A 24,600-nucleotide genomic window follows, 5' to 3' on the forward strand; every position below is an offset into this window, starting at 1 on the left:
TTTAATCTAAAGCCATTTATATCAGTTGTGATTCCAAGTTCCATAACATAGCAGTATGGACAATTACCACACTGCATCATGCCCAAATTCCTCATTTTTGAGTTTATTTGTTTTTGCAATAGGTTTTTGAAACTTAGTCCCTTTCTCCAGACTATTTTTGGCAATTCTCCTACTTTTGAAACTAGAGTATTGTCATCTTTTAATAAACTCCAATTTTTTATTATTATTTCTTTAATTTTGTTATAGTCTAAAGAAAAGGTTAAAATACATGCCAAATTAAAACCGGGCAGTTCAGATTGTTGTAAAGAATCCATTTGATTTATACTAGTTTCTTGTTCTGTAACAGTGATGTATATATCTGTATATTTCTTTAGTAATGGTTTATATAAACCTTTAGTCCTTTTGTATGTGATTTCATGTATTAATTCTTCTATTAAATCTAAAGGGTATTCTCTACTTAAAAACATATGTTTCAAATTTATGCATTCCTCAGAAAAATTTTCTTCTGTAGTGATCATCCGCATTGCTCGGACTAGTTGGCCCTTCACTACAGACCGTTTCTGATGGAACGGATGTGCACTTGAATAGTGCAAAAATTTATTAGAGTAGTAGGCTTTCTAAATATTTTAGCCTCGTACCCTTTTTGTTGTTCATTTTTGATAATTTCAACATCTAAATAAGATATGGATTTAGTGTGCAAAAAATGGGTGATTTGCAAAAAATCAGATGTGTTATTTAATGCTTTTACCAAGTTTACAGCAGTTTCTTCATCACCCTGAATCACCATAAACATATCGTCTAAAAATTTAATTATTTCTGTGAAGTTGTCATTGCCTAATACATATCTATGTTCCCAAAAGGACATTACTAAATTTGCATAACTAGAGCCACACGGCGAGCCCATCGCTACCCCTTTATTTTAAATATAATATTGATTGACAGACAGAATATAATTGCCTGTACTAGGGAAATTTTTCCTCTAGTGCACGTATGCAAACACACTTAAGGTTATTGCTGTCAGAAGAAGATAGTTTGTCTCTCTAGTCCACCTAAGGGCTGCAGTCCTCAAATGACAGTTGTCTCACTCTCCTTGTTCCTGTCCCCATGTGGCCATTTGCCCACTGTTTCAAAATGAGCTCACCATCAAATCCTGTAACCCATTCCATGCTCTCTTTCTGTGAAGTAGAATTTTTCCTAATCTATTTTAAAGTTTGTTCCTATCTGTCCCTTTCCTCAACCTTTATTGTTGATTCCACCCCCAGTCATGCTCTTCTATTAAATTTTGTAGACCTAGAACATGCCCCAAATACCTCCTTGTCTCACTTCTTTGGATGACCTCTGCACTGTTAGAAATCAAGAGCCTTACAGGACATCTCAGGGTTAAAACAAGGGCAGGTGATCACATCCTGACATCACTTCACTAGCCAGGTCCATAGCTAGGGTATTTCACTGACCACTGTAAGAGTGATGGTTCCCAGGGTCCCAGCTCAACACTCGTCATCACATGCCTCACTCCTCAGGCCTAACAGAGTTACCATTGAGGTAAACTTCTGAAGGAATCAGGGGAACCCAGTCAATGAAAGGTTTTGTTTGGGGTACCTGGTAAGATGCATAAGATGGGAGAAACAGGGATGGTAAGCACAAATGCCAGAGGGAAACAGTCTAAGGCTGTGCAGGGTTGGAGGGGGTATAAAAAAAGGAAAGACATTTGGTCTAATCCTCAGACTGATAACTGCCAACCTCCACTCTTCGGGTGTGTTAATTAATTTTACAGTGGTTATGAAAGCAGAAAGAAGACCAGAGTCCCCACCATAGCAACTTTTTTGAATTTGTTTTGGCTCCTAATTCCTCACAGCAGTCTGAGTCATGTGCTCTAGGTGGGCACTTATGAGGATCAGAGGGAATGCACTCCCACCTTAGTGGTAATGCAACCTCCACTACCTCGCTAATATCTCACATCACCAGTACATGGTCTCCACTGGGGACTGTGACATCAGGTATAACCAGCACACTCCCACACATTCACCCATAACAGAGGGTGATCCGGTGACATTCCTCTCTTTTACTTTGTTGTCTCTTCCAGTACAGGGCTTCTAATCAAATCTTCAACACTTTGGTCATAGTGAGCACTTCATACCTTAATGCTAAACAGTTGATTAGACTAGAAATATCATGAGCATACCAGGGTCTGAACGTGAGACTTACCTTCTTACCAATAGTAAAATGTTTCCAGGCCTGGGCTTGATATGTAGTCAGGTTTTGGTAGGGTTTGAAACTGCCATCAGTCCACTTGTAAATACCAGAACCAGGCTGGGATTTCCTGTTTGCTGTAGCAATAAAAAGTCCAACAGATGGGATGACAAAAGTTTCAATATCCAGTGTCTCTGAGTTTGTGATCAGATTCTGATATTCTTGGACATAATCCAGTCTTTTTGAGGCTAGAAGAGAAAAGATAGTGCTGTAGACAGTGATAAATCAGATCATATGTCAGATATTAAAACTAACAAAAATCATCATTTAAAAGGGCCTGCTGTTAAAGAAACATTACACTCTCACATAGTGCAGATATAGCAACAGATACCTCCTTGTGGTTGTGTAAGGGAGGGGGTTGCCATTTCCTAGTTGCTGGAATTTCATTAACCGATAACTGCATTAATGTGCATACATTATTAAAGCAGATTTTAGCTTTTGTCCAAGACCTGTGCTGCTACAAGAGTCTTGGTAGATGTACCTAACAGCATGCCACAGCCTGCATACAGTTTTGCAGCTCACACTGCTCCTAATGACTTACATTTTTTGTGTGATACATCACTCCAGAGTATTATATCAATGAATGAGAATGCTGTCAGAAGACCTGTGGACATAATTCTCAACAATCCCTAATTTTCAGGGATATCCCTGATTTTATCTGAAAATCCCATTCCACTTTACTAAAACTTGTAATTTTTCTGAAAAGATATAGTAGAGCTAACAACAAAAAATAAATAAATAATTACAGTTAAAGGCTTCTTTTAACTCAAAACTAAGTCAAGCCCTATTATTTGTGAATTTTAAAGTTAGTAGTACCAATATTTAGACAGTGGTGCTAATCATGGACATTTATCTATAATTATTTTTGGCTTTGTTTCCATTTCAGACGTGAACAGTCGAGAGCTACGCCCGATGTTCAGAAGTCACTCTGAATGCTACATCTAGTCTGTCTCCGTGTTCATACTTTTTTCTAGTTTGACTCAGGCTTTGAACTCTTCTTTAGATCTGCTCTCACCACACCCTTTCAGCAATGCATTTCAGGTTTCTGGCATCCTGTTCATGAAGTAAGATTTTATCATGTTTCTCATAAATCTTCCATCAATTCGTCACGTATGCCTAAAGTATTAAACTTTTTTCTGTTATAGTATATCCTTACTATAATCCCAATCCCGTTCCTTTCTCAAATTCAGTGAATACATTTTCATTTGTCTTGGGAGTTTCATTATACTTTATAAATGAATGAATGAAGCTGTTTAAAATGTTGAGATACTAGGTTGGGAATACATTTATGTTTATATCCATATGCAGAGGGATACACAAATGTATGTTTCTCAGCTAATCACAATTGTAAAATACAAACAAAGAAAAAACAGTAGTCTAACCATCCCAGAAGTTTAATAAAACACAAAGCTTTCAAGTCTTACAGACTCTTTTTCAGTGTACATAAAAACAACGAATAACACTCAGTTTAAATAATTACAGCCAGCCAATCAAAATTCACAATGATCACATGGTATCATAAAATAGGAAGCATCACTTACTTAAATAGCAGCAATCATAATATTCAACTATAAATATAATATAAATACAACATTCTGTACCTAAATATAAAAATATAAAAAATGTGTAAAACTATATAAAAATGTTTAAATATTAATAATAAGTAACATATGTTTGTCTCTCCTTTAATAGGGATGTCACACTATTTAAAGTGTTCAGACCAGGTGGATGATCTAAAATAATTAATCCATTTGTATTCTTCTATCTTTGTTTTATTAGCTAGATCACCCCTTTTCTTATTAGGAAGAGAAGTATATTCCAAACTGGAGAGGTCCCAGTACTGAAGCCAGTGAGATACCAGTAGTAACAGGCCTCTTGGTGGAGGTAGATTTCCATATCCTAATTAATTAATTCATAATTAATTAACAGAATGTTGTGCTTGCAACAGTTCTTTGTAGAACATGTTAATGCCTTCGAAGGCCAGCCAGCCAAGTTGCCAAGATTTAGTCCTTACTAAATGCTGAAAAAAAGGTAAGAAATGAAGGAGTGCCTTTGTTCTTATGTATTGGGTGAAAGGCATAATGGAATTACTTGATTAAGCAACTATTATACTAAAACAGGAAGAGGCTGAGGCTGTGACCTACTTGGATTTTAGTGGGGTATTTGCCATGGCATCACTTAGCAAAACATATGGACACTGTGAATGCTGCAAGTAAAAATTGCTCTGAGTGCATAAACTGGGATTTAATAAAGGAGAGAATTCCCCTCTCTGAGTTATACCATCCTTGAAGATGATTAAGTTAAGGAAAGGGGTGAAGTGGATGAAGTTTCCTGTGTTGGGAGGAACAGGGGGGTTGCCCCATCAAAACCTTGACACTGATTTTTAATTCATTCTTTACCAATATGAACTGAATTTGAACACATCTTTTGTAGTGCTATCTTGGAACCATGTAATAAGCTAGAAAACAAAAATATGTGGAGTGGTTTTAGGGTAACAACACTGGTTAAACATTAATGATGCAATATTTAACAACACAATTTAAATACCGGCAATATTTAACAATACAGGTTAGACTCAAAATAATAATCAATGTTTTACTGCATAAGTTAGAATAACTGGCTGATCCTTTCCTGTAGCATTTAGTCTTGAAAAATATGTATGTCTAGCTTCTGATGTTCCTCATTATGCTCCAGGAGTGATACCTAAAAAGATGTAGAAAGGATGAGAAACAGCAGTGGTATAAACAACCACGTCTCACAGCAGGTAGTGTTTTCTCTTAAATAAAAATATTCATTATACACACACACACACACACACACACACACACACACACACACATATATATATATATATGTGTGTGTGTGTGTGTGTGTGTGTGTGTGTGTATATACATATAACATAACAGCTAATATAACAATATCTACCAGGAATTAGTCTTCAACTATGGTAAAATAATTGTGACATCAATAGCAAAGATCTGGAGGTTATAATCATTTGTATATAACTCTAGAGAGTGAATAATTGTTACATTAAGTATTATTCTTAATAATAAAGGGAATTTAGTTATTATTCATTTTAGGATTTTGAAAAGGAATGAATTACAGAAGCTGAAGCTGCTGAGTTTGCGCGCACATGGCACATACGTGTGTGTGTGTGCATGTGTGTGCCTGTGTGTATATATAGTTTATAATAAATTGCCTGAAAATTTGATTGAAACACAAAACATTGAAAAAGCTCATTAGCGAATACCATTAATAGCCATTAATATTACAAAAAAAAAGTAACCACAAATGTAAACCAATAGATCACATTTGTGATTGCCAAACGTAAAAAAAAAACAACTTTTACATAGGGGCTTTTGCCCTCCACACCCTCAGAAATTAAATAAATTAATAACTCCAGGGTTGCACAAACTCAAAGATAGGGGAAAACCCTTAAATTATGTAATGGTTGTTCTACTGAACTTTGACCATTACATAAGTCGACCAAACATAATATAGATAGATAGATATAAATGGTTTCCCTCAATCTGATCAAACACTGATTTCGTCGCTGAGTGATAATGGTAGTGCTTAATGTCGAACATATGGATAGTTGAACATTCAAAATGTTGAGGGACCACTTTGTTATGAAATGTGAGTGGGATTGAAGGGGGTGAAAGCATTTGCATGTGTATGTGGTCGTCAGGGTTAGGGTCAGGGATAGGTGGAGGGACACGTTTTGCATGTTTGTGTGCGAGTGTGTGTATTTTAGGGATAGGGTCAAGGTCAGGTAAGGGGTAGATGTAGTGATGCCAACATATGTTTGTATGTGTTCATGTACCTGAGTGTGTCTTGTGGCAGTGTTACCAATGTTTTTCTCTTAAGTTAAGTATAGGGTTAAGGTTGGGGGAAGGGGCAGCATTAGGGTTAGGGTTAACACCCATTACTAAGGTGGTACAGGGGGCAGTGCGTGCATGCATGGTGGATCACACCAAATAAAGTGCCCAAATGAATGTAGATCTTACAAATAGTCCTAGATTTGTGTGTAGAGTGTATAAAGAGAATTACTACTGTAAATAAAGAAGTGTTTCCTTTTAGTATGTAAGGTAAATAAGTATTTCTTTTAGAAAACAAAGAACTTTTGTTGTTTTAGCCATTAACCCTTTAAATGAAAATGCTGCTCTAACAGCAGTGCTGTTTGTTTAAAGAAACGATTAATGCGGTATAGCAGGAGAGCTCCGGTAAGCTCATGCACACTGCTGCTTGCCCTTTTTTGGATGGGGGTTTCAAGTTCAAAGAACTGTGCTAGAAGAAAGATAAAGAACTATTAGAAAATATCAGTAGGAAGGCAGATATTGTTTCTGTTATAGGAATCCAGAAGAGAGAGCTACTGAGAGACACACAGAGCCTGAAAGGGGTACTGAATTTGTTTTTCCTACCCCTTCAGTCCAAGATATTACCCACATCCAACTCAGAAGCACCACATATTATATTGTTATTTAAGTCATTGTAGGTTTCCTATTGTTTTATGTGTGTCAGCAGTTCTGATTTTTTTCTACATATCAGCACTTTCTGAATTATGTTCTTTTTAAATGGACTCCATTGTGTAGTAATACAAGGTTACTTAAGGTGAATGTACTTTAACTACTTTCAGTGGATTTGTTTTTTCTGATCTTTTCTGAAAGCTCAGAAGTATGAATTTTGGAAGGAGTGCTATTTTTCAAGTTTATTTGGGGCTTGATATCCAGTGAGTGAGGGCGGGGTAATTGCAGTCTGTGTTTCTTATTAAATCAGGCTTTTCTTCTATGGGTTATTAATATCTTTTTACCATACTCTATATTGTTGTCTTGTCAGATTAGGGATTAAGTAGGTTAGTGGGATCATTAAGGGCCTGGAAGTTTTGTGTTCACTTCCTGTACTGATGTATGTCTTACATTTTGTGGTTGTGTTCTGGGTACTTTGGGATTGTGTAGGGGGCTGGATGGGTTGGTCAAATGTTTGGATGACTTTGGTTTTCCACATAACAAGGCTGGACATTGTATGTAACACAAAAAATGTGTTCCAGTAACAAGAAATGTTGAGACATCAATGTGCCTGGATATAGGTTGTACAGGGATGACAAGCTAAGAACAGATGAGGTAATAAAACAGTCTACATAAAGAAGGATATGAGATGTGCGGTCAGAGATGAGGAAGAACACTAAACCAAGAACAGTGCAGGGAGGTGGACACATTCAGAGCCTAGTTTAAGTGCCTTGGCAGGTAAGGTAGGGGAAGGGGGATCTGGTAGACTGATACAGTGTATCATCCTTAGTATACAGCAAAAGAGGAGAATAAGAAATTGGAGGAGAGTTAAGAAAGGAAATAAAAGAATGAGGGTAATATTCATAAGGAGCAGACAGAAGGAGGACTCACACTTCCAGGACACCGAGGAAGCAGGTATTGATTAGGGTATTGGAAAACCAATAAACTGATAAACCAAGTGGTTTCATAGGTGAACTGGTGATTATCTGAATTGTATGTGTGTGTCCTCCCTACTTCAGATAGGAGCATGTTTGCCTAGGCTAAACTATTGTTTACCAAAAGTGAGTCATCGTGCTACTCTGTAGTTTAGAGAAGAAGGAAGCAGGTGAGATTACACAGGCAAATAGCTGCATGAAAACAGTGGACTTTGCTGTGCTGGTGAAGAGGGTTAAGGGTGACTTAGATAACTGGCAGTAAACTCAGGGAATAAACAAGCTATGCAATGAGTCAGGCTAAAGTAGTCAGAGCTAAGACTAAGGATGTAAGGAAGAGACAAAAAGAGAAGAGAAATGTTTCTCTATAGGAGTGTAAGGCTAACAATAAGGGAGGGAAAATGGCAGCAAGAAGAGGAAAACGGCATAGCAGGAGGAGATGAGCAAAAAGGCAATGAAGATGGTGAAATAAACAGAGGTAAACCATGAAGGGGAGTTGACAGAAAGGGAAACAAGTGTTTTTTTGCCGGTGCATAGCATAAAGAAGGAATGGAGGGACAGAACTGAAGGCTGAGCAAAAAATGGGTTGGAAATGACAGAAAATGTGGAAAAAAGCAGACGTAATAAATGAATACTTTGTTACAGTTTTCGCAAAGGGAAGTAAAGGGGATAATCATATGCCAGGAGGAAAGCAGGGCCAAATCAGTAGAGCAAGGGAGACAGCAGGACAGACAGGGAGGAAGTCAGGTGGAACTGGTTGCCTTTAGAAAGGATAAAGTACAAGCACCACATAGCTACCTCCCTGAGTCTTCAAAGACCACCAATGTGCAAATTGGCACTACGATGGAAGAGCTTCAACAGATCACTAAGTAGTGTGCAAGTGTCAGAGGAAAGGAAGACAGTAACGATAGTGCTCTGGTGAAGAAGCAGAAATAATCTAGGAACTACATGCCTGTTAATGTGAAAGCAGTGTAAGGGAAAATCATGGAGAGAAGCCAGAAGAGAAGGTTGACTGCATTTTTAGAGCTTCGCCTATTTTCACTGAAGTCATCCAAATACAAGTTATGTTTTATTGTTTTTTCCATATGCTGAGAAGCATAACTTGAAAATGCCGAACAATACAAAAAAAAATTTAAAGAAGGCAAGGCCCCTGCACACCACATATGGGGGAGACCCCCCTGATTTATATAGACCAACTTCGTAGTCATACAACAGTGGGGAAAGGTAAAAAAACACAACTGCAGTGCACCAATAGCTCAAACATTATAAGTGCAGAGAGTTTTGTTAAACTACAATAAAAAAAAATCAAAGAAAGTCTATTTGATGACGTCAGCCTTGCCAGAGTACACGTTTGCTGTTTTTAGAGGACAACAGTCTCCAAGAAGTGACTAACATGGTTTTATGACCAGAAGGATCAGTCAGTCAAAAGTCAAATATAATATATATAGTTTTATGACTGGATCCGAAATGAACTTGACAGGGAATTGCAGGTAAACATGGTCTACCTGGATTTCATCAAGGCCCCTGGCTTGGTACCACACAGGAGATTTGATAGGAAAACAGGAGGGGTTGGCAGTACAATCAAACAGGAAGAAATGGACTGGGTCAAGGTTGATGGGTAGGATATAGATGGCTGTGATGAGAAGGACAGTGTTTGTAAATAAAAAAGATATTAACAGAGTACTGTAGGGGCTTGCACAGGGCAGAGCACTGATAAGTATGTTTTTCAGATATATCTGTGCAAACAGGAGCAACTGTGTTGATAGTGACACAAAGATAGAAACTGCAGTGGGGGGTGTCTAAGGAAGGACATGGAAAGGCTGACCTAGTAGGCAGAAAGATGACTTAGGTTAAGTAGAAGGAAACACAAAGAACTGTGCTTGGGCTATAACAACCTTGATGTGGAGCATCAACTGAGAGAAGCGGAAATGATGGTAAAGGAATAGCAGAAGAAGAATACAGGGATGTTAATTACATGTGAAGCGGACAAGAAGAAGCAACGGCAGCAGCAAACTAAATGCTGATGTGTATCCTTAGGGGTGTAGATTCCAAAAGCAAAGACAGAATGCTTCCACTCTTCAGGGTATTAGACCACAAGCTAAGTACTGCTTGCAATTCTGAAGGCCATACATGGAATGAAACATCAGGCTTCTGGAAAGAATACAGAACAAAGCCACCAGAAAGCTCTGTGAGATGAAGTAGAAAGGCTATGACCAAAAGGTTAAAGGAACTAGAGTTATTGTCATTTAGCACAGAAGGGATGGATGAACATAATACTGATGCATACAATCATGCCAGGGAGATATGAAGGGATCTTCTTGTACAGAAAAGACATGGTGGGTAGGATGTGGCAAAGGCAACAGATTGTAGGGACTAACTACTCCATGCAGCTCCAAAAATACTTTTTCACAGAGACAGTTGTAGACTCATGGAACAGACTGCTGGAAAGAGAAGGGGGGAAGGAATATACGCCGTTATTCAAAAGGACATGGAGCAGGTAGAGAAAGGGTGAAGAGGAAGATGGAGAAGGAGAGAATGAATAATATTAAATACACTTAATGGAAAAAATTGGCTTACTGTCTCCTGCAGTAAAGTGAATGTAATATAATGAGTGTTGTGGCCCCGATTCCAAAAGACTTGCTATCTAAGTGATCACTTACAATGCAGCAGGCTGAGAGCAGGTGTTTTGGAATCTGGCCCTACACTAAGGTTGTTTATAGACAGGCCTTACACTGAAGTAAGTCACTGAGGGCTATCTTTTGGAATCAGGGCAGACAAGCTGAGAGCAAATCTTTTGCAATCTGGCCCTATGTTCACCTGTAATAACAGGTGTATCAGCTGTGAGGTAGAAACTGGTAAGAATGTTTAAGTCAAACACATTTTATTATATTAATGTGAATGTTAATGTATTTCTGCTTTCTGTGACTGATATCAGGTACCTATTCCAGTTTGCAGTACAGAGGCACAGTTCTTTCCTTAAGGGGTTTGTGGTATGTTTTCAGTTTTAATTCTTTTCTTTTACTTGTATGTGCTTTTTTGTGGGGGAGGGGGTGCAGTCCTTTCCTCTGTGAGGGATTTCTTTCATATCTGAGGTTTGTTAATTTCTTTCAGGTCCAAGGTACGTTAAGACACCATATTATGAAACCCTCTATAGAATAAAGTATTTTTTATGCTTACTGTTATTTAAATGTGATGTTTATGCTTATGTGCAAAGTATTTAATGCTTTAGTGCTATAAAATCTTATTTTTGTCTGTTTTAAGATTTCTGTTGCAGGGGTGCAGAAATCATAGGCTTAGTTATATTAATTTATGTGTATAGTGATTAGTGTAACTTTTTTGTTAGGGTTGGAGGAAGTGTTTTAGTTAGGGGAATGTGCTGCTTTTATAGTCACTGTCAGTTACAGAATACAGAAGCTGCTGTGGTTAATGTGAAATATGTTCAGCCACTGATAATGTAGGCAGAGTGGCGATAAACTTCTGATGTGGGTAGAGTGATGATAAATGTTTGACATGGGTAGAGAGGTGATAAATGTTTTACATGGGCAGAGTGGTAATAACTTTCTAATGTGGGTAGAGAGGTGATAACCTTCTGATGTGGGTAGAGTGGTGATAACCTTCTGATGGGTGCAGAGTGGTGATAACCTTCTGATGTGGGTAGAGTGGTGATAACCTTCTGATGGGCGTAGAGTGCTAATAAATGTTTGACATCGGCAGAGTGGGGATAAATGTTTTACAACATGAGTACAGTGCTGATAAAATATCACTATATTTGTGGACAAACATGCAAGTGCAAATATTTCCTGATCATGGCTATCTTCTCCCTGTTTTTGGTTTTCTGTTATTCATTCACCTTCAAAGACACACCCCGCATGTTAAGGCTGAAGCACAGGCCCAAAACTCCTAAGTATTTCTCAAAAAAATAAATCCAGCACCAAATAGACGTATTCATACTTCTCTTTAATGTGGCAACACCATAAAAATCAGACCAGTTTCGGCAACCTTGCCTTCTTCAGTGGTAAATACAAAAGCACATATCACCAGTATTTATGCCATGATCAATCCCATAATTGAAAAGCAACATTTAAAGCAGCAGCAGCTCCATTTATCAGGGCTATAATCACATACATAAACTACATATGGTCATTAATCCCTGGGAAGAATAAAGCCCCAAGTTTAATGATCCAGCCCCATTCTTTCTTATTCAAAATTGCATACCATACCAATTTGTTTTTCCTGTCCCCCAAACTTTATCAGTAACCCTAAAGTGGAACTTAGCATTCTTATGTTTAAGTGTGTGTTGTACAGAGCATTTGAAATACGTTTAGTCCGAATGTCACTGAAATGTTCTGAAATACGGACACACACAGACCTGGAGGTCTGTCCAACATAAAAAGGAGCACAGGAACAAGTCACTAAATATACTAACCAATCTGACCCACAGTTTGCAAAAAATGTTATATCATACACCTTACTGGTATTCTTACTGGAAAACTGCTTAATTTTTAACATATACTTACATGATGAACAATGCCCACATGGGTATGACCCACATACCTTAACACCAGTTAACGTACCTTGTTGTACCAAATTTATGTCCCTGTTACATAATTTGTAATGACTGAAATAAGATCCTAACGTTCGACCCCTTCTATATGAAAATTGACATTTTGAGGAAAGTAGGCCTGACAATTCCTCATTGGCTAACAAGATATTCCAATTTTTGTTAATTACATCCCTGATGATACTGATGTTCCTACCAAATGTAGTGACAGACCTAACAGTGTTATCATCCTCATGTTTTTTATCATGACATCTTAATATTTCTGACCTATTTTGACCTGCTACCCATCTCTTAGCTGAACTAATATAATGTGGTTGATACCTCCTGACCAAAAACCTTTTCGTAAGATCATCCTCAAATTGTTGATAGACATCTGGAGAAGAACAAATTCTCTTCAGCCTCAAAAACTGAGACTTAGGTATATTTTCTATAATATGGCGGTGATGTAGACTTGTGGCAAATAACAAATTGTTATATTGTGGGTATTTACGATAAATTCTGGATGCCAACGTATTATCATAATTTCTTGTCACTGTCACATCCAAAAAGTTAATCTGCTGTGTATCCACATTCAGAGTAAATTCAATACCCCACTTATTTTCATTCAGATACTGAACATACGCTAACAAATAGTCTTTCCCTCCATGCCATATTAACCAAAAATCATCGAGAAATCTTCTCCAGATGTCTATCTCGGACAAATAAATATTGTGTAAACTATCCTATATTAATAGATCCTCTAAATAGCACACGAACAAATCAGCATATATGGCGGCAAAATATGCCCCCATTGCTGTTCCCTGAACTTGCCAATAGCAATCCCCCTGGAAAAATATAACATTTTTAGTAAGAACATATTCCACCATGCATAATAGCAAGGTGTTGAACCCTGGAGAGTATATATCCGCTTTCTCTAACCAATACCTAACAGCTTCCAGTCCAGCCCAATGTAGAATACTGGTATATAATGCTGTCACATCTAATCTACACAGTAACCAATGTGCTTCCAACTGAGAATTCTCTATTATAGTCAAGAATTCTGTTGTATCTTGAATTCTAGCTCTGACCATCTTCAATAAAGGCTGCAAGTGATGTGTTAGAAAAGCTGATAATGGCTCTGTTAGAGATCCAATACTGGACACTATCGGTCTGCCCGGTGTTTTTTCTGAGTTTTTATGAATCTTGGGCAAGAAGTAAAGGATCTGTTGCCCTGGGTCATCAGCCATTAAATGCTGTTTCACCTGCTGGGAAATTATCCCTTCATCACAGGCCAGGTCCAAAAATGTATCAATCTCTCTCTCTTAAACCGAAAAGGTGGGGTCAAGTGGCATGGGCATATAATGTCTTGCATCCCTTAGCTGTCTACGGGCCTCTAATACATAATCTTCAGTGTCCATAACCACTACCGCCATAACTTTATCTGCTGGGATGATAATAATGTTAGTGTTGTCTTTTAAGTTCCTAAATGCCTGTTGTTCCTCAACTGTCAAATTTTGATTCAGTATTGTGGCTTCACAATATCTAAAGTGTAGTTTTTTTATAACTGACTCTTGAAAAATCACCACATGTTTAAACATTGGGGGCATGAACTTGGATTTTTGAAAATGAAATTCAGTAGATCTTTGGACCCTATTCTGGGGACCAAAGTACAATTTCAAACTGAGTAACCGACAAAATACCAACACATCCTCCACCACACTATCTTCATTCACAAAGAAACCAAGTATATATTTGAGTCCTTTATTGAGCAAGTGTTCCTCCACTTCTGTTAGAGTTACAGAAGAGATATTATGGACATTGTACGCCATATTTACTGGTGTCCCAGTGTCTGTAACAACATTTGTACATTGCCTATATTTGTTATGTTTTCTACCCCCTCCGTGTCGTCTTGGCCTAAAGGGTATTCCATGCCTCTTTGTTTCTTAGAACTGGGTGACCCCTGAATAAGTGTTTGTTCCACATCAGTACCTGATTTTTCTTCCCCTGAAGTATTGCTATTTTTATGCCAGATTTTTAAGGATTGACCTGGGTCTTTTCCTTTTTACTCTCTCCATCTTACCCCCTCCCTCAGAAAACTTAACACTCTTGCTGAGGTGAAAGGTTCTCCCACGCTCATAATCCTTAATATCTCGATTAAACATTTGAAGATTTTTACTTTTCAAAGATTTCTCCAGGGTAAGAAATCTCTAGACAATTTGGTTAAGCACTCTAGGTACCGGGCTTGTCCCTCAAATGGTTTTAGATCCTCACATACTTTTGTACAGCTACACAATTTTTGTCAACCACATGTTCATAGTGTGAAGACAAAATGTTTACAAATGTCATTGAGACATCCTGGTGTGCCTGTGCCCATTCTTGACTCAATATTTCATCAGCCATACTCATATAAGGCATTGTCTGGACCCTAAGGCCTCTAGGTGTTATATATTTGGCCTGATAGGCCTTAAACAACTTCAGATGCCACACATTGGTATGTAACATAGTCATCCCCTTCCTTAATTTACTAAATAGTTCACTACAATGGAACCGCATGGGGTGTATCACCCAAATGCCCCTCAGTCCTATTAACCCCAAAAACATGTAAGTCATGCTTATCAGCAGACAAGCCTTGTAGTATAGTAACTAAGTACATTTTGAAAAATACCCCCCAAATTTACCTTCACCTATTAAATTTAAATTCAATATTATAACCTTAAACCAATCCCAAACTGAAAAATTACAATTCAAATGACCATCAAAAAACTACAATGCCACCTGCATCCAGTTGGATTGAAGGGTCATTCATTTATAGATGTGTGTTAAGCAGCTTTGATATCATGCTTTGGTGTTTATCGTTGCAGAATCATGATTCTGCGTTCGCATGGAGATTCAACCATTGTGGTAACCTGGAGTGGCTGTATAGAATTCTCTATATTGAGTTTGTGTCGGAAAACTCAATTATTGTGTCGACTTTGATCCAGCTCATCATGTGTTGGTAGTTCTTGGGAATAAGTTGACACGGGACATTGAAATTTGTAAGTACTGGTTTGTACGGGACATTGTTCAATTTAAACTTATTGATGAAACTGGGATGGGCTCTTGCAAACAAGTGCAACAATAAAAGACCTTACAATACTTTTGGATGTTCTGAAGAGTTGGGTCTGCTATGCAAGTTTTCATAAGAACTAATGTAAAATTATTGTGATATTTTTTCCCTAAAGACTCAATTATTGGCCTTATGTTGAGTGTTTTTGGTCAGAAGACTCAAGCAATGTGTTGATTTGGTTCCAGTGGACTAATTTGGTGGTCTCTGAAGCTGATACGGGACATTGTAATGTTTGATGCTTTTTTAAGATGAGGTAGTGCTTCAAATACATCTACTGATGTGACCTTTGTGTTTTTCACCAAACGAGTGTTTGAATACGTATAAGGGATGGTGAGGTGAAATATTCAAGCGCATTGAAGAGTCGTGAAAAGATATATTTAAGCACACTAAAGAGTCGTGTTTGTTGCACTTGCCATCCATGAATAAAGGAAGTACATTGGACAACATAATACTTATGTTCTGGTTGAATATGGGACATTGCTTGAATTTCAAGTTCTGATTTAATACTTATGTTGGTTCTTTATGGATGTTATATATGTGTTCCTGTGATTATTAATGGTTGTGCAATCATTAAGGCTGGGGGGTTGGTTTTGTAAAGGGTCTAATGTGTTGTGCTTCTCGGGCCTATTGTTTTGGAACAAATAATACATTCATGGGGTACTGTGGCCACATTCATTGGCTACATTTATTATGTGTTGATAAGGGGGTCCTAAGTGAAGTGATTGTTGGTAAGAATTTGAGGTGATAATCATCTGTGTCTAACACTCTACAGATTCCTTTTGACTGTTCAGTGTAAAGTTGGATTTGTCAGGGCCCATAATAATATTTTTACAACGGCGCACCATTCGATGAGGGGAATTTGAATATAATGGTTGGACATTTGGAGTGGGTAAGATTGGTTTGAAATTGGGACTGTTCGTGAAAGGGTAATATTACTGTATCTGAAATGTTGGTGCAGTGTTTGGATTATGTAAATTAAGTGATAGTTTTATATGGTCCTGTGTTGTATCATGTGAGGGGGCACTAATTTTCAAATGTATTGGTTAAATGTATACAGTACAAGAAGGTGTATACAGCATTTCACGATAGGTAATATTTGTAAGACAGTCATAGTATTTCAAATATTGTTATGCCACTGTTTTGTTCTCAAATGTATGAATAAAGCGGTTGATTTTGTGTTAGTATAAACACTAACAACCTACTTCAGTGCATTTATTAATAACTAATAGTTTAGGCACATTAATATCTGTTATAGCTATAAAACTGTTAGTCGGATGGTCTTGCAAAATTGAAATGTTATGGGATGCCATTTTAGCAGGTGGCATTGTAGTTTTTTGAAGGCCATTTAAATTGTAATTTTTCATTTTGGGATTGGTTTAAGGTTATAATATTGAATTTAAATTTAATAGCTGAAGGTAAATTTGGGGGGTATTTTTCAAAATGGACTTAGTTACATTACTACAAGGCTTGTGTGATGATAAGCATGACTTACATGTTTTTGGGGTTAATAGGGCTGAAGGGCGTTTGGGTGATACAGCCCATGTGGTTGACCAATGTAGTGAACTATTTAGTAGATTAAGGAAAGGGATGACTACATTACATACCAATGTGTGGCATCTGAAGTTGTTTAAGGCCTATCAGGCCAAAAATATAACACCTAGAGGCCTTAGGGTCCAGACAATGCCTTATATGAGTATGGCTGATGAAATATTGAGTCAGGAATGGGCACAGGCACAGCAGGATGCCTCAGTGACATTTGTAAACATTTTGTCTTCACACTATGAACATGTGGTTGACAAAAATTGTGTAGCTGTACAAAAAGTATGTGAGGATCTAAAACCATTTGAGGGACAAGCCCGGTACCAAGAGTGCTTAACCAAATTGTCTAGAGATTTCTTACCCTGGAGAAATCTTTGAAAAGTAAAAATCTTCAAAAGTTTAATCGAGATGTTAAGGATTCTGAGCGTGGGAGACCCTTTCACCTCAGCAAGAGTGTTAAGTTTTCTGAGGGAGGGGGTAAGATGGAGAGAGTAAAAAGGAAAAGACCCAGGTCAATCCTTAAAAAATCTGGCATAGAAAATAACAGTATTTCAGGGGAAGAATCATCAGCTACTGATGTGGAACAAACACTTATACAGGGGTCATCCAGTTCTAAGAAACAAAGAGGCATGGAATACCCTTTAGGCCAAGACGACACCGAGAGGGTAGAAAACATAACAAATATAAGCAATGTACAAATGTTAACCACATAAAAGACACAAAAGGATCCAAGGATAGCGAGGAATTCCAGTATAAATCTCTCCTTTAATATAAAACAACAGGTACATAAGCGCTTTCGTAGCAAAGCTACTTCATCAGATGTATGCTAAAACACAGACAGAACCATTTATATAATCAATTCAGTAAATCACATGACTATTACCACTTAATACTAAAAGGTATATTACATCTATAAAGAATTACATCCAAAGTTAGTAACATTTCATCTACAACTGAGTGGCAAACACTAATAGATTATATTAAAGAATAAAAAATGAATAAAATAAAACATTCCTAAAATAAATATTCATTCCAAAAATAGGTATTCATATTCATTAAACAGTTATAAAATTCATGGATACATGTATTATTTCTTCAAACTTCTGGCTCTAAATCTTGGTTTGATGGGTACCCTATCATTAAGGCCATGCCCAAAGTCTCCTCTTAACCAGATTATCCATTTGGATTCTAACTGCTCTGTTAAATTACTAATATCTCCCTTCCTGATGCTATCAAAAATACATTCCACTACCATAAACTTAAAAGAATGGGAACTGTCGGTACTTAATATATGCTTGGACAGGGCACTAACATCACTACCTTTATTAATATGATAAAATGTTCTCTAATTCTCTCCTTTAGTGTCCTGTCCGTTTTCCCTACATAAAATTTAAAACAGGTGGAACAATAAGCCAAATATACCACATGAGCAGTGTCACAAGTGGCATAAACTTTAAATTTATATGTTCTCTTTTGATCAGGATGGGTATACTCTCCACTGCTGTCAATATACTGGCAGCATTTACAATGTCCACATGGTATAGTACAGTGTTTATTTAGCAATCTCTTATTCTTCTTAGGGGCACAAAGATGCTGTTTGAAAGATTTCATATTTTTGTAAACAAATTTAGGTTTCTCATTTATAATACTTTTCATAGCTTCATCAGTAGTTAAAATTTTCCAGTGTCTCTCTATGATATTTCTATAGCATTTAATAATACATACAAATTTTTAGTTTATTATTCTCTTCTCTATATACATTCTCTTCAGTATTCCTAGTATATTTCTTATCAAAATAAGGTTTAGCTCTGTCACTTCTTAATTCTGTGACAGTCCTAACACTTTCATTAATATGATTCTCAGCGTAACCCCTAGCAATAAAAGCTTTCTCTAAATATTGAGTTTGCTGGATAAGTTCATCATTTTTAACACTAAGTCTAGATGCCCTAAATACCCGACTATTATAGGTTCATAGGTTCATAGGTAGGTACTAGACTATTGGCCCAAGGGCCTACGTAAGCCTAGCCAACAAAGTTCCATAGCTTACGCCACCCAAGAAAGTTATTTTCCTGTGCCACTGTCCAGCAGAGACAAAGAAGTGATCCCCAGGGTGTATTTCCTATTTCCCATCCACTCATCAAGATTTTTCTTGAAGAGTGCTAATGAAGAACTTTGCTTGACATAGATGGGTAGCTTGTTCCAGAGTATAGGAAGTCTCTGGGACAGGAATCTATCCCTCCAGTGTGTCCTGTTTATTGTGATGACAAGGTTTAGGTCCCTAGAGCGTGTAGCTCGGAGAGATTGGGATTTCTTTAGGTGTAGCATGTCCAACAGCTCTGGGTTTGACATAGCTTTATATGTTAAGCAGAGATCACCTCGGAGTAGGCGATATGCTATGGTGTAAAGCTGGAGTTTTTTGAGGTGGTCAGTGTAGGGCATTTATTTGAGGCCGGTAATCTTCTTTGTGAGGTACTTTTGTGGCCTTTCCAGCTGCTGCAGATGTCTTGTGAGGTACATTCCAAAAGGGGCGTTGTACTCTATAATGGGTCTAATGAGTGACGAGTAGAGGGGAACAAAGACCTCTTTTTTCCGGGATGAGAACCCTTTTATGATGAGGTGTGCCATGTAGAAGGACTTCCTGACTACTGTGGCGATGTGACTATCAAAGGAGAGACTACTGTCCAACTGGGTTCCAAGGTCTCTTATCATGCATTCAGTGTTAAGTAGATTGCTGCCTATGTGGTAGTTCATGGGTACAGAGTTTTTACCAAAGGGGATGACACTGCACTTTTTGGCATTGAGCTTGAGGCCATGGCTCTAACATCAGGCATCTGTCGCAGTGAGGCCCTTCTGTTGGATGTCAACATCATTTGGGGACTTGACTATGCCTCCTAGTTTGCAGTCATCTGCGAACTTTATTAGCCAGAGGCCTTCTGTGTTAGCCTGTACTTCAGAGAAGTAGATACTAAACAGGAGAGGTCCCAGGATGGAACCCTGTGGTACTCCACTTGTCACTGCTTTGAGGTCAGATTTGGAGTCTGCAACTTTTACAGTGTGGGTTCTGTCAGTGAGCCAGTTGGCAACCCATCTTGTGACATAGGGATTTATACCTTGTTTAGTGAGTTTAGCTATAATTCCAAAATGGAGGATGGTGTGGAAAGCCTTGGGGAGGTCAAGATAGGCTGTGTGAACCACCTTACCCTCATCCACAGCTTTGGTGACTGCCTCAAAGAAGTCGATCAGGTTCAGGAGGCATGATCTGCCTTTCACAAACCTGAACTGGGTGGGATCCAGAGTTTGGAGGTTACCAATGTCTTTGTTTATGAGTTCCATGATGATACGTTCCATGGCCTTGCAGACCAGGCTCGTCAGGCTAATAGGTTGATAGTTCCCGGGATCAGTGGTGGCTCCCCCTTTGTGGAGTGGAATAACTGTTGCTGTGCACCATTCAGTGGGCACAAAGCCTGATGCGAGGCTATTATTGAACATGGTGCTTAAGTGGGGAGCCAGTTCGTTCTGAAGTTCGTGTAAAATGCAGCCTGGGATGTTGTCTGGTCCCATGGATGCTGTGTTTTTGGCTTTAGACAGTGCAGCTTTTACCTGTGTAGTTGTGATTACAGGGACTCTGCATTCTTCCTGTATAGATATGGGCCCTTTAGAGGGTGAGAGGGGGGGGGGGGTAAATTTAGCACTGAACCTATCTGCCAGGATGTTGGCAATATCAGTTGGTTCTGTAATTTTTGTGCCTTTGTGCTGTAACTCAGAGCAGATCTGGGTGTTGCCATCTAGATTCTTGACATAGCTATAGAATGCTTGGTGGTTGTCCTAGGATTTAGTGGCGATTTTTGTTTTCATAGCTAGCTTTGGAGGATCTTATAAGGGATCTCAGCTTCTTACTGAAGCTGACCAGGGAGCTCGTCCACTCATGGGATTTTACTCTCTTTTGCAACAGTTTCTACCTTCTGTTGTACAGTTTGTTTATGGTAGGGGACCACCAGATTGGCTTCCTTTTTTTGGAGGATAGCGTCTTGGTTCTGTTTGGGATAGCATGATCCATGCACTCGTGTAAGTGCTTATAGAGTACATTTGTGTAGGATTCAGCAGTTGTAACTGTATTGTCCATCTGCATGGGTGTCATGAAGTTCACCACTTCTGTCTTAAGAAGCATGAAGTTGGCTTTGGAGAAATTTTTTACTGTGGTTTCCTTAATGGGGGGGGGGGGGGCAGTATGTGGATATCAAGGGTGATAAGCTTATGGTCGGATCGGACCAGTGAGGAATTGACTTCAGGTGTGGAACACTGGTCACTCATGTTGGTAATGACTAGGTCTAGGATATTGTTGCCCCTGGTGGGGGTGTGGATAAGTTGATCTAGGGCATTGGAGTTTATGAATTCCAGAAAGCGTTGAGCTAAGCAGTTGGTACACGAGTAGTTTTCCCAGTTAATGGTGGGGTAGTTGAAGTCGCCCATTATTAGGGTGTTTGGTTGAACCCTAATATTTTCCAGTACATCAAGAAAAGAGGAGTAGGAATCCTGGGGCATCGTGGGGGATCTGTAGCAAGCTACAATTTGGATTGCAGTTTTGCCCAGAGTTAGTTGCACTTGGATAACCTCGGATGCATTATGCTGAGCAACTAGCCTGGAGGTGTGGATATCCTTAATGAATATGGACACACCTCCACCTTTGGTGTTTCGGTCCAGGTTACATGGCCAAAAAGTGTGGTATGAGTTATAGCCTGGTAGTGCAGGGGTGATCTCTGGAGCCTTGAACCAGGTCTCAGTCACTGCACAGATATCGATGTTTTCCATTTTAAGGAGTGCCTTGAGTGACTGCATTTTGAGATTTAGACTTCTAGCATTGAGTAGCATTACCCTCAGTTTTTGCTTGCCTGTTCCTGTTATGGTGGTGAATTTGTTATTTGAATCCTGCCTAAAAAAGGCACTATAGGGGCAGAAAGAGCCTTAGCCAGTATCCGGAATCCGAGGGGCAACAGGTGCAGGCCATCTGTGGGAAGGCATCGTGGTCTGTCGACCATGTCATTCCAAGCAGACAGATACTGGATCCCCTTAGAATGACACCAGAAGCTTAGCCAATTGTTGAAGTCAATCATTTTGTCCTTGTACTGCGGTATCATTCTGGGTGATGGCAGAATGCTACTCAGAGCTAGGGTCATACCTGCCTGGGCTACAAGATCGGAGAGCTCTTCCATGTCTCTTTTCATGTAGTCCAGGGAAGTATGTCTCAGGTCATTCACACCAACATGGACAATGACAGAGTCATATTTGTACTTGTTCTGGAGTGACCTGAGTGCTTGTGTTATGTGGCAGATCCTGGCACCCGACAGGCAGCTGACAGTAACCTTCTCCTTGTCTAGCCTGGTGAGTGGGACATCGGTGTGCCTGACTATAGAGTCACCTATGACTAGTGTGTTGGGTAGTTGTTTTGCCTTATTGGCTGTGGTTGAGTGGCACACTGAGTCTGTGGGCTATGTGTCATTTGGGTTGTGTTGGGGATGGAGGTTGCTTGTGTTTCTGCTTTGGAGGTCTCTGTTTCTTAGACAGATTATTATTGAGAGCCTCCACGAATGTTTTTGTGTTACTATGTGTGGATTTTGGTGGTGTAGATTTAGTGAGACTATGTGATGAGTGTGGTGTGGTGCAGATGTTTACCTTCTCCTCATGACTGTCAAGTTCAGTCTTGGTTGGAGAGAGCTTTACCTCCAGTTTGGCTAGATAAGTGCATCTCTCACAGGTTGTAGTGTTGGGTGGTAGGAGGAGAGGGTTGTCTGTGTACATGAGGCAATTTCTACATTGCCTCAAGATGCCCAGATTCATCAGATAGACAGGAGAGAACAGTGGGAGCTGACCCTTGGACATGCCTGAATAAAAAAACTGTTTTCCTCTAGATAAGTGAGGAAAGTGATTTCAAGAGCTGTTTTTCTCTAAGCAAGTGAGAAAAGTAAGAACAAAAACTGTTTTCCTCTAGGTAATGAGGAAAATTGAGTGTTATAGTAATTAGTAGCTTATTTATTGCTTACAAGTTCTGAACAAGTGCTGAGCATGAATAAGCAAATTTAAGTGCTAAAACTAAGAATCTGTATCTTCTCTAGACGAGTTACAGGACTGAAACAAGTGCAAATGCAGGCTTTCAAATCAGAAAGTTGAGAGAGATGGAAGATTGCCCAAACGGCCAATAACTACAATTTCTGGGCCAAAACCACTCCTTATGTGGTAGACAGGTTACCTAGTGCTTACCACTCCCACTGATAAGCTAGAAGGCTTCCCTCCAACACAGAAAGGCTTGGGGGGGCTCAGAAGCTTACATACAGTCCTGGATACAGCAAATCTCTATCTGGAACACTAGTTACAGGAAAGGTAGGAAACAGGCTTACATTTTTTTTTTTTTTTTTTACAGAAAAGTAGCAAAAACAGTAGTAAAAACAATTCACATGCAGTGCAAGCTAGCACACTTGAGTATGCAGCAATATTAGACCAAACGCAGTTTAAAAAATGCAATTAAATTAAAAAGGACTAAAAGCAAGTGCAGAAAGAGTTTATTAGGTAGAATGTGGTAAAGTGATGGGACTGGGTGAGTGTCCCAGATCAAATCTACAGTGGGGCGGGCAACTGCAAAAGCCACCAAATTTAAACTACAAACCAAAAATAGGGAGGGTGGGTAGGACAACAGTTTCAACAGAGATCTAAGCAACAGCGAACAGTACAAACTTTAAAACCAAAAAAATATTCTCAGCTCTGTATATTTGCTGATCAGTCTCTCAGAACAGTGAGACAACAGTTTCAACAGAGATCTAAGCAACAATTAACAAACTCTATAACCAAAAAAATATATACTCAGGTCATACACAACCATTTAGTATAGAATTTTGGTTAGTTAAATACCAGACATTGTGTTCAGAGGAGTAGATTTACATACATATAATATTAGGAGTTGGTCCAAAGCAGCAGAGATCAGTTGAGTAGTTAAGGGGGTTAGATTTGAGGTGGAGTAAGGTTAACAAGAAGTAGGGGAATGAGATGGGGAGAAATAAGAAGGGTACAGATGGAGAGGAGAAATAGGAGAAGGTGTATTGCTGGCCAAGCTGGTGAGAAAGGAGAGAAATAAAAAGACAAAAAAAAAAAACACTGTCACAGATCCCAAATCAAATACTTTAATACAATAAAAACTCTGGTGCCTTGGTTCAAAAGCCTTCAGAGGAGTAAACACCCAGTAAAATACAGCAAGTATATATATACAGTTCAATAAAACAATTAACATAACAATGCACCGATTATTTAATTAATCACATACTTTCGATCAAGATCTCTATTTAAACCCATAGGGTCCAAAGTATTATATTTCAAAATATAAATTGTTTCTTTATACAACAATTTATGTTTTAAATTGGTCTTCTCTCCAATTAGACCTGTTAGTAACAGCCTGCATTGAATTGCTGGAACCTGTGTTCTGAGAGACTGCCTTCCAATCTATCTGCAAATATACAGAGCTGAGTATATTTTTTTTTGTTTTAGAGTTTGTACTGTTAATTGTTGCTTAGATCTCTGTTGAAACTATTTTGTCCCACTCTCCCTATTTTTGGCTTGTAGTTTAAATTTGGTGGCTTTTGCAGTTGCCCGCCCCACTGTAGATTTGATCTGGGACACTCACCCAGTCCCATCACTTTACCACATTCTACCTAATAAACTCTTTCTGCACTTGCTTTTAGTCCT

At 38.6% G+C, this 24,600-nt stretch overlaps 1 protein-coding gene across 1 annotated transcript in view; it reads right to left on the reverse strand.

Annotated features, from left to right (window-relative positions):
* Positions 1 to 24,600, reverse strand: part of TSPEAR (thrombospondin type laminin G domain and EAR repeats) — a 219,749-nt gene that overhangs the window by 131,704 nt on the left and 63,445 nt on the right. Inside the window, exon 7 of the mRNA XM_044060283.1 lies at positions 2,206 to 2,438. Coding sequence (XP_043916218.1) covers positions 2,206 to 2,438 — 233 coding nt within the window. The remainder of the gene's footprint in view (positions 1 to 2,205; positions 2,439 to 24,600) is intronic.

The sequence above is a fragment of the Protopterus annectens genome, chromosome 2.part0 (assembly GCF_019279795.1).
Source record: "Protopterus annectens isolate FY-2018-M chromosome 2.part0, PAN1.0, whole genome shotgun sequence".
Taxonomy (NCBI): Eukaryota; Metazoa; Chordata; order Ceratodontiformes; family Protopteridae; genus Protopterus; species Protopterus annectens.